Here is a 20,833-nt window from a genome sequence, read left to right on the forward strand (position 1 = left end):
CTAGAACCTCGTTCTTGCCCTGCACAGAACCTGCTTGAATACCTTCTGCACTTATTAGAGTCTGGCCTTAAGACCAACTCAGTAAGGAATCACCTTAGTGCGATTAGTGCTTACCATTATCGTGTGGAAGGAAAAGCCATCTCTGGAGAGCCTTTAGTCGTTCGATTCATGAGAGGCTTGCTTTTGTCAAAGCCCCCTATCAAGCCTCCTGCTGTGTCATGGGATCTCAACGTCGTCCTCACCCAGCTGATGAAACCTCCTTTTGAGCCACTGAATACCTGCCATCTGAAGTACTTGACCTGGAAGGTCATTTTCTTGGTGGCAGTTACTTCAGCTCGTAGGGTCAGTGAGCTTCAAGCCCTAGTAGCTCATGCTCCATATACCAAATTTCATCACAACAGAGTAGTGCTCCGCACCCACCCAAAGTTCCTGCCGAAGGTGGTGTCGGAGTTCCATCTTAACCAGTCAATTGTCTTGCCAACATTCTTCCCCAGGCCGCATACCCGCCCTGCTGAACGTCAGTTGCACACATTGGACTGCAAGAGAGCATTGGCCTTCTACTTGGAGCGGACACAGCCCAACAGACAGTCCGCCCAATTGTTTGTTTCTTTCGACCCTAACAGGCTAGGGGTCGCTGTCGGGAAACGCACCATCTCTAATTGGCTAGCAGATTGCATTTCCTTCACTTACGCCCAGGCTGGGCTGACTCTTGAGGGTCATGTCACGGCTCATAGTGTCAGAGCCATGGCAGCGTCAGTGGCCCACTTGAAGTCAGCCACTATTGAAGAGATCTGCAAGGCTGCGACGTGGTCATCTGTCCACACATTCACATCTCATTACTGCCTCCAGCAGGATACCCGACGCGACAGTCGGTTCGGGCAGTCGGTGCTGCAGAATCTGTTTGGGGTGTAAATCCAACTCCACCCTCCAGGACCCGAATTTATTCTGGTCAGGCTGCACTCTCAGTTAGTTGTTCTTCGTAGGTCAATTTCTGTTATACCCTCGCCGTTGCGAGGTTCAATTGACCTGGGTTCTTGTTTTGAGTGAGCCTGAGAGCTAGGGATACCCCAGTCGTGAGAACAAGCAGCCTGCTTGTCCTCGGAGAAAGGGTATGATACATACCTGTAGCAGTTGTTCTCCGAGGACAGCAGGCTGATTGTTCTCACCTTCCCTCCCTCCTCCCCTTTGGAGTTGTGTGTTTCATATTTTTTGCTAGTCATTCAACTGGCGGGAGCGGTCGCGCACGGGCGGGAAGACGGCCGCGCATGCGCGGTGGGCGTGCCCTGCGTGCTGACCGTCCCGCGAAGCTTATTTCCGGTTGGTGGGGGCTGCCGCGGACGTCACCCAGTCGTGAGAACAATCAGCCTGCTGTCCTCGGAGAACAACTGCTACAGGTATGTATCATACCCTATCCTTCTCTTAAAGCTTTAAATGATGTATTTAAATCTTTGTTCCACTGCCACCTCAACTTCTAATTGTAAGATTTAAGTTGCAGGCAAAAGTAGGGCAAAACATAAACCCTACAGATTTGATTTTAAAATGGCAGTGTGTTTACACGATCATATAGTAGGTAATTCTATAAGGAACTACCTAGGTATCAGGCAGCAAGAAGGCACATAAATGGATAGGTATTCTAGTCAGATACATGTGAGTGGTACCTTAGAGAAAACTAACTAGTGGAAAAGCCTGTTCTTGGGCAGAGTTTGAGAGGCGTGCACAAGTATGTGCATAAATTCTAAAATGCTATCATTGTGCATGTATGTGCTAACATCTAGGTGAGCACAAAAGCCCCACAATTTAGTAAGGAAAAAAATGTAATTCTGATTTGAATACTGAGCATTTAGGGCATGAGAGTTTGTAGAGGTGAAATGTTCATTTAGGGATTTCTATCACTGTAAAAATGCTTTAAGTAGCACATTCCTATGCCAGCTTAAGAGCTATGGCAACCAGCAGAATTTTCCTACTCATTAGCCATTTTTAAAAATTATTTCAAACTTGTAATCTAGTATATAGTCAGCCTTGATAGTAAGAACCTGTTTTTGCCTTCCGAGCTGGGCTGGGTACACTCTATGGTGTACCTCAGAGGGCCAGTATAGGGGGAGCTGTTAGGGAATGCGGTCTTGCTTTAAATTTTTTTTAAAAGCAAAAGAGGAGAAGAAGGAAGAAGCCAGACTTTGAGAGTGTGAAGACTAACAGAGGTTTGACTGAAATCAATCTTGGTGCAGCTTTTCCTGGGACTAAGACTTCTACAGCCCTCTGTCAAACTCGGTGTGTCAGCATCGTGGGAGCGCTCGTATAGGATATTGTCCAACCAGTTGAAGCTGTCTGCTTTTGTCCCCTGCTAGACACCTGCCTCATACACGGCCTTGTAAAGCTCCCTCTCCTCTAGCATCTGAAGATCTACGGCCAATCTGCCTTCTCTTCTGATACTCCTCAAAAGTTATGACATTATTGCCACTGTCCCTGGGTTGGTTTTTGTTTTTTTTTGAAATGTGAAATATTTTTCACGCTTTAAATAAATACATTGAAGGGGTATTTTACAAAGTCGCGCTAACATTTTTAACGTGTAGGAAAAAATCAGCTGGCGTTAAATGCTGAGACACCCATTATATTCCTATGGGCGTCTTAGCATTTACCGCTAGCTGATTTTTACCGCTAGCTAAAAAAATGCTAGTGTGGCTTTGTAAAAGGCTCCCATAGGCAGGTAGCCGCACGGATCAGCAGTTACAGCCCTAAACAAAGGAGGAGGTATATCCTGCATAGAGCTTCAGTTAAATCTCTACCCACCTTACTGGGAAGACTAGATGAACCCTGCTGGCCTTTATCTGCTGTCATTTAATGTCTCTCCACCAAATACTGAATCACAATTACAATCTAGGTCTCAACTCTATAACTAGTTATACATTATATTACAAATTACTCACTAGTAACTGTTTAACATTTTAAAATATATTTCTTTATTAATAGATCAATACAATTTTCCTAAAATAAAATCCATTCCCTTAACCCATATGGGTTAAGGGAATGGATTTTATTTTAGGAAAATTGTATTGATCTATTAATAAAGAAATATATTTTAAAATGTTAAACAGTTACTAGTGAGTAATTTCCACCAAATACTGCAGATCTGTATATTGGATATGTGAGGAACATAACTCCTCATGCTCCATTTGGATGTTCCTGTTACAAGAACAATATGAGAATCAGACACTAAAAGGATAATTCTATAAAGTGGGCAACATTTACATGACATTTGTGCACCTAAATGATTAGAATAATGGCATGCACATGCTTGTGTGTTCACATACCCATGTAAATGTTAAAATTCTGCCTGATAGAGATCTATAAAATAATGAGTGGAGTAGAACAGGTTGATGTGAATTGCTTGTTTCCTCAATGAAGCTACAAAGTAGTAAATTTAAAACAAATCAGAGAAAATATTTCTTCACTCAACGTGTAATTAAATTCTGGAATTTGTTGCCAGAGAATGTGGTAAAAGCAGTTAATTAGCAGAGTTTTAAAAAGGTTTAGAGAACTTCCTAAAAGAAAAGTCCTTAAACCATTATTAAGATGGACTTGGGGAAAATCCACTGCTTATTTCTAGGATAAGCAGCATAAAATGTATTATACTGTTTTGGGATCTTGCCAGGTACTTGTAACCTGGATTGACCACTTTTGGAGACATTATGCTGGGCTCGATGGACCTTCAGTCTATCCCAGTAAGGCAAAGCTTATGTTCTTATAAGTGCTATTTTGTAAATACGTGCATATTTTACTGGTGGCTGTAAACATAGGTGGAGTCTGTGTGGAGCATGGGCAGGACTCGCGCATGTAATTTATGGAATGCTATTTCTGACATTTAGGCGTAAGCACCTAACACACCAGCTCTGTGGCTGACATAAGTGCTAATGCCTAAATTCTAGTTGTGTATTTCACCTGTTAAGCTAGTATTCTATAAAGGAAAGTAGGTGCTTACTTTATAGAATAGGCTGCTTTATATATGCGCACTGTTATGGAGTAACTCCCTAAAATGTCATTTACCAGGTCCTTTATGTGTTAAAGGACTTGCTTTTAAGTATTTAGCCTACCGTTAATAATTGCTTCTTAATGCTATTTTTAGTTTTCTGTTGCTTTGATGTTTTTTATTATTTTTTTTTTTTTTGGGGGGGGGGGGGGAGGAAGAAATGTTTATTTTGGGTATTGAACAAGTATAGTGGTGGTGGTTGTAGCAAAAAAGAGAATATCTCATAACTGAAGTCTGCCCAAGATAGTGTTTCCAGTTTTCTGTTTTGACCTAGCATAGATCTTGCTAATTAGTCTTAAATTCAGTCTGTATTACTCAGGGTAAAATAAAGGTGAATAGCAGAAAAAAAATAGAGAGTGAACATGCCTGTCCAGACAGAAGCAAAGTGGGTCATAAGCGTGTTCGCCAAACTTAAGGGGACCAACCTGGGTGGTTTAGCCTGTGCAAGACAAACTAACCAAGATAGAGAGAAGCATTAAAAGAAGGAAATAAATGTTTTTAAAAATGATTAGAACTTACAATCAAGTGGTGTAGCTGATGCATACAATTGCCAAAAAATATGTACTCCCAGATCAAATGCTATGGAGAGGGGGTTGTCATACACAGCTAAGATGCTAAGGATTACTAATGTAGAAAATCATAGGTTCTCTGCTTTTATCCAGGCCGAAGCGTTCTGCCCTTGCAAGTTATTGCCATTTGAAAACATACTTATCTGGCAGAAATGGTGTTCATCATCCAAGTCAATTGCAAGGACTTGCAGTCTATACCCAGTCGATGATAAAGGAGAAAAACTATGTGCACAGTCTTTAAATCCGCCTTGTTGAAGACTAAGCCTCCGTTGATTGCAGAGGCACTCCTTTCAATTTCCCACTTTCTAATGCAGGTTGCTCTTCTTTTTAGATCCTTGGCAGTTCTGTACAGAACAGGTATAAGTAACTGAGCATTGGGGCTGGAAGCATCAATCAAAGCCATAACAGTTGTTTATACTTGCTGACTAATTTAATTAGCTTAGGAATACTTTATTAGCTGAGACACCCAGAAGCTGATGTAAAAGCGTGGTATGCTTTGTGCATACTGTCGGTTCTGCACACAGTTTTCTACTAAGTTTACTAAGCTTATTAACGATTTGCAATCCTGCCCATGAACAAAGTTATCTGAGTGTCTTGCAGTCTAATTTAGGAGGGAGGAGTAAGGAGATCGGACAAGACAGAAAGAGGTAAAGTAGGGGTTTAGAACTACAATATTTGATAGGAAAATAAATAGGGTAGCACATGAGATGGGTAAACTGGGTCATCAAGGCTAGCCCTTAGTGACCCTTTGAAATTAGGAAGAAGGATTAGGTGTATGTATTGGTATTGAGGTCTGTTCTGAATTGTTGCATTGAGGATTGTAACTGAAGGTTTTTTTGTGCTAACACCTTCCAGTACTCAGGGACCTGGACTGAAAAGATGGCGAGTTGTGTGTAGTCATAGACAAGTCTCCCTGAAAGATGGTACATGCAGGTGTTTTTGCTATAATGATCTCAGCGTTCTAGTTAGGCAGTAGGGAGTTAAGAGTCAGGAAAGATATAGTGAGTCACCAGATTTGTAAACCTTGAATACTAGGAGTAGAGTTTTGTAAGAGATATGGTGGGTTACAGGTAGCCAATGCACTACTTTTAGAAGGGGATTTACATTTTCAAATTTCCTAGCACTTGTGATCAGTTTAATGGCAGTGTTCTGTATCATTTGTAGTCTACTATTGCAGTCACCCTATGCTCAAAGGAGTTTAGCGCATGAGTTCTAGCAGCAGAATCAATTTGCACACACATTTTATTGGCACTTGGAGTGGTTGTATGCACATACATTATGCTCAAGGGTATATGTGGAATGCTATTTCATACATAAATTAGTATGACATCTAAATCTTCTACTGTCAAACCCTTTAACCTTCATTTCACAGTCATAGCAGCTCATCCTTAGCTGCATTTTTAGTGGCTTCTCACCTGCCTCTGCTGTTTTGGGGGGTTTCCTCCCCCCCCCCCCCCCCCCCCCCCCCCCCAATTTGTCCACCCACTCCCTTCCATGACATGCTGGCACAAGAAAAGAAAATGGCACTCACTGGTGTTAGCCACAGAAAAGAAAGCTAACATTTTGCTCTGCCTCAGATTGTATGCAACATCCTTGGCATTATAAGAACAGAAGGCTTAACAACTGGATTCTGCTGCTAGCACGTGCCTATACGTACATGTTTCCATGGTGAACAACCTACTTTCCCATGCTTCTGTACAATTTGTATTTGATTTTGGTTAGAGCAAAAACTTTTCTTACGCATGTGTTAGAGAACCATATTCTTAGCTTCAGTGCACAGATTCATACATCAGCCTCTTTTCAGTGAGCCATGCTAAAACTGATTCTGTTCTTGGACAGAAACTGAACATTAAATCACAAGCACCAAAAAATGCACTTCGTGGTCTTTGTCCTAAAAATATAGTACTGTTGACCAGTTGTGAAGTACTGATCCTGAAGACAACTGTCTGTCTTGATGGATCCAATTAGTGATATTTTGATTTTCTGGTATGTAGTTCTAGGAAAGCAGCTATTTTCAGCAACCTATTTGCCAGATATTCTAGATAACTTCGTAAAATAATGCAAAGTTTGTCATCAACACTATATAAACTCACTGGAAAAATCTGAAGCTGAAAAAATTTCCGTCCCGATTGATCCATTGAGCAATGGCAATATTGGTGAAAGCTATAAATAGATTAGCAGGTATTAAGACAAGCATTGATCCCTCTTTAAGATTACTCATCTCACGGTTATAGAGATACTGGTGTCTCAAGTTTGCAACTTCCATTATTTGGAGTTTAAGTAAATTACAGTCCCACTAGGTTGATTCTGATCAGAAAAGTTCTGTAAATAAGTTTGAAAGCTGAACCAATAGTTGCACATTGTATACGACACCACAAGGTGTTAGCTAAAAACTCTCAGAACTTGCTTTATGAGTACCAAGGGATGAAAAGCTAATAGAAATAATCCTCAACCAGCTCCAAAACCTCTCTTAGATATATGCATCAAAAATAGTTCTAGAAGTAGCCCAACGCAGCATATTTTGATGTGACTCTCTAACTGAACTTTTTGTTTTCTAAGTCTTAGGCATGCACAATTCCAAGTTTTTCAAACTCTAAACATAGAGTAGCCTAGTGTTTAGATGTACAGGCTGAGACCCAGGGAAGCCAGAGTTCATGTCCTGCTGACACGTCTTATGACCTTAGGCAGATCATTTCATCCTCCATTACCTCCGGTACAACTTGGATTGTAAGCCTACTTGACAGAGAAATAACTTATGTACCTGCTTGTAATTTGTCTTTTTTGCTTGAACTTAGGAAAGGCAAGCTAATTACATTTCAAGTCTAAATCTGTACAAATATGCCTGATAGTAAGGCGGTCTCCTGTCTATACATGCATTAGTCAAGTAGTTAAAGACCTTATGCTTTTGGCCCTTTTGATAAAGGCTTGTCAAGATAGCCATTTTATCCACAGTATAGAAGGATCTCTACAAGTTAAGCTTTGCTTTCTTGTGGCATCCTAGAACTTGTTAGGGTTAATAATGACCGCCTATGTGATGATACTGTTTTGCTAAACATAAACTCTAGTCCTTTTTTACCTCATGCTTGGAGGTTACAGGGGGTCAGCAAGGATGCACAGAGGCATACTGATCCCTGGTCCATTTCTAAAAAGATCACTGTGCAGTTAAATTGCTGTTTTGCCAGATATTTGATTTTCCTGCCTACTGAGCAATTTCTCAAGTTTCTCTCATCACTGCTCACCTGTAAGCATGTAACTTGTATGTTCATTAAGTTGCTGAAGCAGAACCATTAAACATAAATGCATTCAAGTTGACCTACTCAGTGGTTGGTTGAGTTCTTGAAGAAACAGCCATAAACTATTAAGGTGGACTTGGGAAAATATACTGCTTATCCCTGGATACTGGGCTTGATGGGACCTTTTGGTCTGACCCAGTATGGCAGTTCTTATGTTACTATGTAATATACTCCTGGGGAAGTTCTGCACAGCAAAATTCTGCATAATTGTTTTTGTTTTTTTTAATTCTGTACTCTTTTGATACTAGTAACCACACCATTATGCTGCAACATTTGGAATCAGTGGGGTTGCTGGCAGTTTTGCAGTGGTTTACTTATTACCTCACTGGTAGACATATGCAGGTTCATTTACAGGATTCATTTTGCCACTCATTCTCTCATCACTGGTAAGCTCCAGGATCTGCTCTATCAGCTGTTATTCAGTCTTCACCTTATGCCCCTTGTCAAATATTCCGAGATCCTAATTTGCTGTGTCATATGTACGCTAATGACATACAATTCTTTTTCTCTTGCTTGTTCCCCAATGCTGTTCACAGGTTACATGCATACCTTAGTGCAGTAAAGGCATAGATGGATACTGATCAATTTGCTTTGGATCTCTGACAGAAATCATGGTTGTAAGTAGGTCAGCTGTCTTGGACATTCCCCTCTTTGTGATGTTTCAAAATGAGACGCTTTTGATTACACAAAAATCTGTTGCTGTAGATATTGGTCTGGATTCTGCATGCAAAATCAGGTGACAACGATCATTCAGTCTTTTTTTTTTTTTTTTTTTAATCCAGAGCCTTGGGCTTTCACTGCTAGATTGCTGCAGTGCCCTGTATTTAGGAATTTCACCGACATGCATTAAAGCCTTGCAGCTCATCTAAAATGCCAGAGCTCAACTTGTGGTAGGAATACCATATCACGTTATACCATATCTCATATCTTTGCGTTGGCTGACCACGCATTATTTTAGTAGATGTTGATTCATAAAGCATTACAACATGGTACCCCATACTACATGAGTATTGTGTTAAAAAAATGTATTGCCCAGCTCTTTCATTAAAATAAGAGGGGACACAGCAATTGTCGGTTCCATCTTTAACCAAAATCCATTTCACAGCAACTAGGTTATCTGACAGCAGACACTACAATATTTAAGAAGCAATTAAAGACCTTTCTTTTTTAAAGGCCTTTCTCTTAGTTCAAGCATTTGGCAGTTAGACATCTAGCTGTGTGTATGTGTGTTGTGGTTTTTAATTCAGAAAATACCAATCAAAGAATAAACTTTGGAAAGTCTAGCAATGATTACAAACAAAAGAGAAACATGAAAAAATTCAGAGACAGTCCATTATTTTGGTGGAGCCAAAAATATGCTGCCAGAAGAAGCTGGAATTAGGAAATGGAAAAGGAGTAGTTACCCATTGTTTTATTGGTCAGATTACATTAAGAAGCCTTCCCAAATGGCCATTAAGAAGCCCTTCTAGTGTCCAAAATGAATCTTAACTGTGATGAATAGACAAAACAAAAAACAAGACAGCATACAGGGAAAACATGGCAACGCTTCTGTACTTAAATATAAGATCCTGTTAAAGGATGCAAGGGGTGATCCGGGTAAAGTAGTAGAAATTATTATAAAAAATAAAATTACGGAACACACAAACATGGTTTAAGGGGACAGAGTCAGCATGGGTTCAGCCAAGGGAAGTCTTGCCTCACCAATTTGCTTCATTTCTTTGAAGGCATGAATAAACATGTGGATAAAGGTGAGCAGGTTAATATAGTGTATCTAGATTTTCTGAAAGCTTTTGACAAAGTTCCTCATGAGAGACTCCTTAGAAAATTAGGGACAATGTTCTGGTGTGGATTAGGAATTGGTTATTGGACAGAAAACGGAGGGTATGATTAAATGGTCATTTCTCTCAATGGATGAATAGAAGAGTGCCAGAGGGATCAGTACTGAAACTGGTGCTATTTAACATATTTATAAATGATATGGAAATCAGAATGAGAGTGAGGTGATTAAATTTGCAGAAGACGCAAAACTATTCAAGGTTGTTTTCAAACATTCAGACTGTGAAAAATTGCAGGAAGATCTTAGAAAATTGGAAGACTGGAATCCAAATGGCAGATGAAATTTAATGTGGACAAATGTAAAGTGATGCACATTGGAAAGAATAGTTCAAATCAGTTACCTGATGCTAGGGTCCACCGTGGGGTCAGCACCCAAGAAAAAGATCTAGGTTTTGTAAATAGTATGCTGAAATCTCCTACCCAGTATGTGGCAGTGGCCAAAAAAACAAACAGGATGCTAAGAATTGTTAGGAAAGGAATGGTAAATAAGACCGAAAATACTATAAGGCCTCTGTTTCGCTCCATGGTGCGACCTCACCTTGAGTATTGCGTTCAGTTTTCTGGTCACTGTATCTCAAAAAATATATAGTGGAATTAGAAAAGGTTCAAAGAAGGGTGACCAAAATGATAAAGGGGATGGAACTCTTCTCATATGAGGAAAGGCTAAAGAGGTTAGGGCTCTTCAGCTTGGAAAAGAGACAGCTAATGGGGATATGATTGAGGCCTACAAAATCCTGAGTGGTGTAGAATAAATAGAAGTGAATCGATTTTTTTTACTCTTTTCAAAAGTGCAGAGATTTGGGGAGACTCATGGAAGTTGCATGGAAATACTTTTAAAACAAATAGGAGGAAATATTTTTCATTTAATGAATAGTTAAGCTCTGGAACTCTTTGCCAGAGAATATGGTAACAGCGGTTAGCATCTCTGGGTTTAAAAAAAGGTTTAGATAAGTTGCTGGAGAAAAAGTCCTTAGGTTTTTATTGAGACAGACATGGGTTTGGAGGTTTGCCACTCTTTGGCCACTGTTGGAAACAATATACTGGGCTAGATGGTCTGACCCAGACTAGTCTCATGTTCCCCAGATTTTCAGTCTTTGTATACAGTAAAAGCTTGTCTTGAGAAATCGTTGGCTGCCGTTTCTTTTACTGAAGTTGCTAATTCATTCAGTTTGGAATTTTGGGTATTTAACTTGAAATCAGAATCTTGCAACTTAAATGAAGACAAAAGAAATTATTTACAAAAGAGGAGGCTGGGCTGGTGGTTGGGAGGCGGGGATAGTGCTGGGCAGACTTATACGGTCTGTGCCAGAGCCGGTGGTTGGGAGGCGGGGCTGGTGGTTGGGAGGCAGGGATAGTGCTGGGCAGACTTATACGGTCTGTGCCCTGAAGAGCACAGGTACAAATCAAAGTAAGGGTATACACAAAAAGTAGCACATATGAGTTATCTTGTTGGGCAGACCGGATGGACCGTGCAGGTCTTTTACTGCCGTCATCTACTATGTTACTATGTTACATTTTGAAGTGACTCCATAGCCATCCAAAGGTGATTATTTATGGTTGCTGCAACAGCTGAAAAGGCAATACATTCAGCTTAAAGGTCTCCAAATCCTGGACTCCTTTGCCTCAAATTCTGCAATAATTCACAGCAGCAATTGCCATACTCTCAGTTGGCACATCCTCAGGGCACAGTGTAGACATAATCAGTTGGCACATCCTCAGGGCACAGTGTAGACATAAACTGTTGCCACCAGTTTATTCATCACAAAGTGTACTGGCTGAATGGACTGCCCTGCAATCTCGGAATCACTTCCAGCTGCCTTCCTCTGCTGCAGCAAGCCCTCTGCTGTTTGCTTGGAACTTTGGGGAGCTTCTGGCCCAAAGAGTCTCGACAAAATATTGCCCTCCAGGTCAGGACTCTTCCTTGTCGAGCAACAGACACCCAAAGGTGATTATTGCATTTTGATACAAAACCTCAGCTGCCTGGGGTGGGGTTGAGGATATCTCAAAGTTTGCCCTTCTGTTTAGGCATAGAGGAAATATCTCCACCAAAAACAAAAATAGGAAAAGAAGCCAAACTGGAGAGCTGCTGTACTGTGTCCTATCTTGATGCTATTTTGGCCTCCAGTCAGACATCTATGTGTTTATGTATTGGCCTGGTTTTTTGTTAGCATGGTTATGTAACTGTTTTATAGTGCTTTCCTCTTGTAGTAAATAATAAATAGTGTGATTAGTGGATTGTATTTATGGGGGGGGCTATTATTGAGACTTTGCATGTCAATTTTAGGTGTGTTATCTTATGCTTCGCCTAGTTTTTTAGGTGGAATAGAAATAAAGAAATTCATAAATTCCTCTGATGCAAGATTTCTATATCTTCATTCACCTCATTGCTATTGAAGTCAGGTAGCAACAAATGCAGTTCTGGTATTAAGTAGTTAAAATCCAATCCCATCCATTACTTTCTCTGACAATTAGAACCTTATCTCACTTGTCTAAGAAGGCACAAAGTGAGAGAGATGATGTCTTAAATAGAAACTTTTATGATTATATTGATTGGTGTGCCTGTTTGATCAGTTTTTCCAGTGACTGAGGTGCTCCAGTTTTAGTTTTTGTATTTTTAAGGTTAGGTATATCAAGTGTCTGAAAATAAAATAATTCTTGGTCTCTCTTAATTTTTAAAATCTAGTACTGGTAATACCGTAAAAATGTAAAATATAATGCATATTGTAAGGCACAGAAGACATAGGTATACGATCACAAGTTGAAACAATAGAACCACCTAACTGGCAAGCTGATTGATGTATAGAAAGCAAGATTACTCACAATAACTAGATAAAGAAGGTGGGTGGAAGCTTTAGAAAGGACAGTAATTTGAAGGGAAAGTGATACTAAATGTTTTTTGTTGATTTAAAACAAACCTGTTAATACTGTGGCGTAAAATTTTAACACCACCAATTGTTACAATTAAGAATTAAGGTTAAAGAAAAAGTGACCCCATAAACAGCTTCAGCTGCAAAATTAAAGGACTGCAGAGGAAATATTTTGATTGATCACTTGAGAGACACTAGGTTGATCTTATTCTTTATTGATCTGCTTCTGCTTTGTTCATTTTGCTACTCTGGATCTTCAAGCAGACCAGTGTTCTCAGAAACAGAACCAGTCACTAGATGTTTTCCTGCACCTTGGTCCTAGCAGAGGAGGACGTCCATTTTGGTATATCCTGTAAAAATGATGCATGAAGGCAAAGCCACAGCACACTTAGACAATGGCATTTCTTGTGACTTAAGACATGATTTTGTTTTGTAACTACAAATGATCTTTTGTTGAAGAAAAAGTATGATGTAAAAAAGATGGCAGAAAACCAAACTGAACAGAAGGAGGTCAAGGATTGCACTACAGCCCTTTTATTGTCTCTGCAAGGGATTGTTTAAACTGTTCTTGAGCTTTTCCGATTCATTTAACATAGGCATCCACATTTTGTGAAAGAAACCTTTATATCTCAGCAACTAGATACATATATAAAATCACATGCAGTATTCTGAGAAATTTGTATGATAAAAGCAGTCATAAGTAACTTCTGTAACTTTTGTTGATATTGAGTAAATGTTTCTGAGTTTGTAAAAGTGTGTGCGCTCTTATCTCGCATAGGGGGGAGTAATTGCATAAGCGGTATTTTTTGCACATATATTTGTATATAGACGCAAAAGCCTTCATAAAATAGCCTTTTAATATGCAGTTCCTAATGCAAGGTTCTCAATGAGGGGTAAATCAGGTCTTGTTTTCAGGATAGCCACACTTATTTCTAGAGTTACTAATGAGTGCTATCGCATTAGCACAAGTTCATACTGTTAACATGCATACTGCAAATATTCATTAGATGTAATTGCATGGATATAGTCTAAGAAAAGAGTCAACTTGCATAGCTTGGTTACCCTGAAAACCAAACTTTTGTGGCCCTCGGAAGCCGAAGTTGAGAACTCCTGACTTAATAAATAAATCCAATAACAAATTGTTAATGGGAGCAAATAGCATTTCTTTATCGGTTATTTGTATCAATCCTTCTTGCATACTAATTCTTTTTATTGTTTTGGCCATGCATAAAGTCTTTGACATCGTATTATTTGTGCTTTGTTTACATGCAGCAAGGAGTTATGGGCGAAGACGAGGTAATGCACTTATGTTTGCTAATCAGCAATTCTTGATTGAGCTTCCACTGATCAATGTTGTGATTAAAATTAGCCCAGATTATTGATTTTAGTCTTGTCACATTTGCATGTTGTGGCCATGTTTTGTGGAACACTGAATCAGCTGTTAAGACTTTGGCCTTATGTAGTCTTCTAAATCACAAATGTTTGCTTAAGGCATAATTGGTACTAATCATCTCATGGTTCCTCTAAAATCTGTTTTTTCACTGCTTTTCAAACTTAGTGGATTCTGCTTCCTTGTTTCTGGAAATCCATAGTTATTTGTAGTTCTTCTATACTAGGTCTGTATGCATTTACAGAAAATGTTGCCTTTTTAGTTAATGAAAATAATTCCATTTTATAGCACTACTGGATACACACAATGGTAATAAGTGTTCAGGTATAGTATGTTCCAGCACCAAAGAGTTGGGGGTATCTGAGGCAATGGGAGATGAAATGACTTTTGTTCAAGGTGACAAGGAATGAGGCAGAATAAGCTTGCAGTTAGTGTCATGGCAGGCTACAGACCATTTGTGTTATGGAAAGGCTCTGCATATAAATTGATTAGTATGACTCGCTTAGCTGGGCTGTGCATTTTTATAGGGAGTTAAAAACCTGATGTAATTTTTTTTTTGGGGGGGGGGGGGGTGTGGAGATACCTCAGCAGTTTCAGTAGTTCACATTGACTTTGGATATGACTGCTACTGTGAAATGGCGGACAGCTTGCAGTTTTTTGGAGCTCTCATCCACTGCAAACACCTTTATGGTAACATTAAAGCTTCAATTGGGCAGTGAAGATCAGTAATGTACGCATCTTTCAGTGTTGGAATTCCACTGTGTTGGAGCTAAACACACTGGAGCCTCTGGGAGACTTATTGGAGGACTAGGAAGCCATAGTCCAGTTTTTTAAGAAATATGTGTCGTTTTCAGCTGAATGGATGAGGAAATTGACCATAGCTAATGTGTATAATATCAATTGAATAGCCCTACAATCAAGAAAAATGAATAACTTCCATGCTAGTTAAATTTTAGACAGTGTGGTTAAAATAAAATGTTCAAATGCTCATCCAAGGCAGAAACTTCAATCTCCTCTTAGTAATGTGCTCCTAATTAAGGGTTTTGAGATGTTCTTCCTTTAGAATTCTTTTGTGACTTAATGTAGCTTAAACTGTAGATGATTATTCAAACTTTTGAGATGTCTTAATATAGGCTGATTTAATCTTCCCTTGTGGTGCAAGTATTTACAGACTGACTTAGAAATGATATGTTTTCAGCATTCCTCTGACTTTTTCTCCAGACATTATTTATAGATCCACTGGTACTAAAAATAGATGTGAACATTTTGACTGTGTAGCAGCCTTTCTCAATGCATCTTTCAAAAATATCCAGAGGCACATTTGGTGTTCATATTTTTGTATGCGTGATTTTCAAGTGAAATGTCATACGACTAGTCTTGAAGAAAATGGAATTCAGGCAGAGAAGTGAAATGTCACAGTTGCTGCAGCATGTGCTTTATTTGCTAATCTAAGTGGGACGTGTGGGTCTGCCTGAGTGCTCAGTGGGAAGTTAATTGTGCTCTTAAGAAGAGAAGAAAGTTTTGGAAACACTACTACTACTACTTATCATTTCTATAGCACTACTAGACGTACGCAGCACTGTACACTTGAACATGAAGAGACAGTCCCTGCTCGACAGAGCTTACAATCTAATTAGGACAGACAAACAGGACAAACAAGAGATAAGGGAATATTAAAATAAGGATGATAAAATAAGGGTTCTGAACAAGTGAATAAGGGTTAGGAGTTTGCTTACTTTTGGGTACTGTTGATATTCAGAGTCCCAGGAGGAGAAATGGAGTTTTAGCTGTTATTAAGAAGGGCTGATATAATTTGTATTCTAAGCATAAGTCTCTGAAATCAAAAGGTAACAGATTCTGTGCTCTTCAGCTTTATGAAGCACAGAAAATCTAGCTTTCTGCTTTTGAATGGTTTTATCCTCCCCTACATATAAAAGGTAGTTCAGGTGGGCCGTGTTTTATCTTCTAAGTGTTTGAGGGCGCGAATGCGGTGGAAGGTACATAGCACACAGAGAACATAACCTTTAATCAGTATTAGAAAAGCAGCCAGCAGCAAAAGGTCTAAACTGAGAGAGATGTAGCAGTCGGCATGTGCAATTGAGGAGATGAGCAGACCCTTCTACCTGATTTCCTGCCATTCTGATAATCTCAGTAATAATGCACATAAAACTAAATCCTGTACACTTTTTAAGACTAGATTGAGGTTTTACGTAAGAGATTAAACAGAATAGTAATTGGCTTTCCTTTCAGAGAGTATCTTACATTCTGAGAGTATCTTACAATATGATAAGTTCAGATTATGTTATAGTGTAATTAATAGTTTGTGGTGCAATCATGTATGAGCTTGTTTATTGCCTAAATGATGAATTGTACTTTTAGTCATTTTGTTTTGTTACAAGTATGTTAAAATATAAGTGGACACTATGCAGTCAGTTAAAGCTACAGGGTTGGAAACAAGTATGTTGCCTGTAATGCATTCTGACGTTTCAAAGGAATTACATTAAAATCCATTTTCTTCTTTGGTTATTATGTAATGCTTGAGATTAAGAGTTAAAGGTTTTGTAAAACTTCTATATATATATAATCTCTGCTACTTTTTGTGAATACAGCTAAATTGGACTACAGCTGAGCTAGTCTATATGAAAGGCCCCATAAGAGTATTACAGTGGCATAAAGCAGATGCATCAACTTCTGAAGAATGGAGGAAACTTTAAGATGTGTGGCCATAGTAAAAGATGCAAAAGAAAGAAAAGAAACATTTACAGAGTAAAATACTAAAACAAAAGAGAGGCCTAAGAATAAAAAAAGGAAGCAGAGATAATATTTTCAACAATCTAGCTTAATGCTGCTGCTTTTAAGTTCCTTTTCTAGTTGTTTTTGTCTCAATGAATAGTTTTCTGAAGCAGTTTCTGGTTTCACAGTGGAAAACAACCCATTCAAATTGTCTTCATTTAGCAGAGCACAAGGGGTTGAATTGCTTTGGGATTTCAAAGATTTTCAATATATGACTGTTAAAAATTCAGCTCAGGCCATTGAAGGCTAAAAAGTATTCATATTTGGCAGACTGTAAGAAATTAGTTGATCATTTTTGCAAAGAGAAGAAATCTCTATCAGTATAATATGACTGCATAGTTGGGAGGTGCAGGCAAGAGGGCAGGGATTAATGTGACAGGTACAAACTACTACTTCACCTCTAGCAACATATGTGTGTGTATATCAGAGAGTCTTACACTGTTTGTGTTCTCTGTTTTATAGAGTGAGGGTTCCAGGGAGGTTAAGGAGATGTCCTTTATAATTACATTGCATAAGCCATTATTGAGATGGATTTGGGAAAATCCACTGCTGTAAGCAGCATAAAATATATTGTACTGTTTTGGGATCTTGCCAGATACTTGTAACCTGTATTGGCCACTATTGGAAACAGGATGCTGGGCTTAACGGAGCTTCGGTCTGTCCCAGTATGGCCACGTTTATGTACTTTATTAAATTTACAAGTTTCTAGTCATGCGGTATGTACATTTTATGTTATGTGATCTGTGCTTCGTAAACTTGGTGATCAAGATACTACAGTGTTAGTGTTTCAATATTTGGTTATTCATCTGTTCTTCTGTGTTCAGTTGTCTGTTATGTGCTGTTGTGCATGTGATTTTTATTTCTTTGTTTTTATGGGGGTTATATTTAACCACATTCGATTTTTTTGTGTGTGTGTATATTCTCCAGAACAGAGTGTGATGAGGCTCTCCTAGCAAAGGCATAACTGAGAATCAGCTAAAATATATTTTTTTACTGTAGTTGGTCAATAGAAAATTCTAGACAGGGATATCCTTAAAGAAAGACCTTTTTAGTGGGTTCTACTGCTTACACGTTTGACGTGCTACTACGATCATTTATTTTTGAGGGAGTGTGTGTCATACACAAAAGCTGTAGATAAAAAGCATTCATATTTATGCCTTTTTTATTAAGATGATGGGGCTTGTAGTTTCTGCGTCAAGTATATTGGAATGCGCCTGTATAAAATGAAGGGATCATTTCTGTAGCTTGGTCTCGTAGCAAATAATGGTGCCTGATTTGCTACCAACGGGAGAAAATCTAAAATAAAAAAGCTACCACCAAGGTCGTCTCCCACTGGTCAGCATTACTGCCTGACACAAGTGACTCTCCGTTTGTTTCCAGCATCTGTTTCCCTTTTTACTAGTTCTAGAAAATATTGTAAACACATTTTGTACCAAATGGACTGGTAACTTAACTTACTTGTGGCCCATATGGTTAGTGGGTGATGTTAGAACAGATAACAATCAAGAATATTTTAAGTAGTTCAAATAATATTGACATTAGAGTGCCTATTAATAAAACCTCCACAAATTGATCGTTTAGTTACAGCCTTTAGTTTAAATTTTCTAGCTTCTTTTAAAGTGTCTTTTTAAGTAATGAAATACATTTTACCTACTTGCAGCAGTTTGTATTAACATTGTCACCTGCTCTGAATTTTTTATATGCCTTAATTTTCCTTTTTGAAGGTCGTTCTTCCCTGTTCCCCATAGATGACAGCTTGCTGGATGACAGCCATAATGAGCAAGTTGGTGCCTTGAATTCACCAAACTGCTATTCAGGCCATCAGAATGGAGAACGGATAGAGAGGTTCTCACGAAAAGTGTTCGTTGGTGGTCTTCCACCCGACATCGATGAAGGTGAATTGCAGAACTAGACCTTTGTGAAATAGATGCTTCAGAACATTGCACTCAGGAAAAGGGATTAAACTGATGTCGGTCTCCAGATAGTTAATCATTTAGGTGACAATACTAGAACAGGTCGCAAAACTTGAAGGCATCAAATTTCTGTGAGTTTATTCTATAAGACCACTTGTGCATGTAAGTGTTCTTATAGAATAGTAGTGTACACTGGCATTGGTGCACCTAAATATAGGCACACACATTTATTCCAGGTCTATGGCTGGTGTACCTAAATGTGAAATTTATGTGCATAAGCCTTAACAAATTCTTTTTCAGTCTAGGATCCAACCCAAAAACTTAGGAGCCAGAGTCTAAGACATCTCATTCCTCCCCCAGTTCCCCATTACCTCGATTCAAGAGCAGGAGGGGCATCCTCTCAGAGGTTTGCTGCAACTCCTTTGGGGCCTAATATACTAAGGATATTTTCCCATTGTTTCTAAAGGAAAGGAAAGTTTAGTAAATTAGGCTTTTAATGCACTGCTGTACAGCTCTGCCAGAAGCCAGCAGGGACCTCCTTCCTCCAGCATTATGCCAGGGCCCTCTAATAGCCATGCTGGAGATGATATGCTATAGCACGGGGTCTCCATCAGTCTCCCCTTCTTTCATCATCCTCACCGTCATGCCATTCCTTATCACCTCTTTCTCACATCCTCATCCTTCCTTATTCTTTTATCCATTTCTTCATCTCACTTTGTCCACTCTGTCTTCTGTCTTCCTCATCCCTCACCCTCTATTTCTCTCATTTCCTCTGTCCTTGTCATTAGGGTCCTACAGTCTCATCTTTCCTAATCTCCCTCCCCCAGGTGGGCAAGGTCCAGGTGGAACAGAGCTAACTTACTTTTTATCCGCTTTGTGTACTACCCTTTTTGCTTTTCCACTTTTTTCTAGTTTTTCTTCTTTTCTGCTTCAGATTTTTTCCATTTCTTCTAATTGTTCCCTTTTCTGATCATGTCCCCTCATTCTTTCTTCAGTGCCTTTTTCTTTCCTCTTTTTTTTTTTCTTCCTTGCGCCTTTTGAGGAATATTCCCTTCCCTTTGCTGTCCCAAGCAGGGGCGAATTGACCCAAAGCACCAGACCACAGAATTTTTCCTTACCGGCCCATCACCTTACCTTCTCTCCAGTCAGCCATAAAGATCTCCATGGTGCGGCTTGGCCCATCTTGCAGCAAAGTAATCGGGCTTCTGAGCCCACTGCAGGGTTCAAAGCCCTGACTGGTTTCTTCCCTTTCCTTCAGCAAGCAACTTTGTTTATTAATAAAAGGAGGTGTGTACCAAAAGAGGGAGCAGAAAAATTGCAAGGACTAGAGCCCTGCAGTGGCTCAGAGGGCCCCATGTTTTATTTATTTTCTTTCTGTGCAGCAGTAGCATGTCTGGTGCTCCCCAGTCCTAAGATTTCCAGCATATTCTGTTCCGTCCTAATGCCCTCCTGTTTTTGCTTTGCAGGCACCAAATAGGCCTTCCCTTGAAGCACGACTCAGCTTAAAGAACTATGCTGGCCACATGGTCTTAATCTCATTTGAGACAGACCAGGATCAGAGTTCCTGCAACATGTGATATAAACTTCAGCTGAGTTGTACAATTCAAAGGAAGACCTGTTTGGCAGTGGTGATGAAGGAACAAAAAAAACTAGACAAGGGCCCAAAATTCTAGGTGTCGGGATATAATTTTTAGGTGCAATGGCAAACCTGGTGCCTGGGATTTATTAGCATATAATTACAGAATAATGGTTGGGCTTGGTCCTGTTGGGTCAGTTTTTAGAAACCCAATAAAAGTTTTTTTGGTATCTTCCTTGTTATTTTGTTTCACATCTCACAGCACCTTGAGGTTTTTTTACCTCCTTTTTTTTTGCTTCATTTGGGCATACTACTGCCATTTATGCACAGAAGTCTACACTTCTGCTAGTAAATGGCAGTATTCTATAAATTTAAGTGGGTAAATGGTGCTTAAATTTAGGCAACCTTTTATAGAATGAAGGAGTTGGGGGATGTAGAGCATGGCTGCATTGCAAGGGCTTATACTCCATTTTAGTGTGCACACTTCTCTTAGAAGATTAAGCACAATAATATTACAGAAATAATGTGCTTTAGTAAATTTAAGTGTTTACGCTGAAGTTTAGTAGTGTAAT

The 20,833-nt window shown here is 39.3% G+C and overlaps 1 protein-coding gene across 1 annotated transcript in view; it reads left to right on the forward strand.

Moving 5' to 3' along the window:
* Positions 1-20,833, forward strand: part of CPEB2 (cytoplasmic polyadenylation element binding protein 2) — a 226,951-nt gene that overhangs the window by 139,722 nt on the left and 66,396 nt on the right. The window contains 2 exon segments of the mRNA XM_030191195.1: positions 13,862-13,885; positions 18,497-18,667. Coding sequence (XP_030047055.1) covers positions 13,862-13,885; positions 18,497-18,667 — 195 coding nt within the window.

This window comes from Microcaecilia unicolor, chromosome 2 (genome assembly GCF_901765095.1).
Source record: "Microcaecilia unicolor chromosome 2, aMicUni1.1, whole genome shotgun sequence".
Lineage (NCBI taxonomy): Eukaryota > Metazoa > Chordata > Amphibia > Gymnophiona > Siphonopidae > Microcaecilia > Microcaecilia unicolor.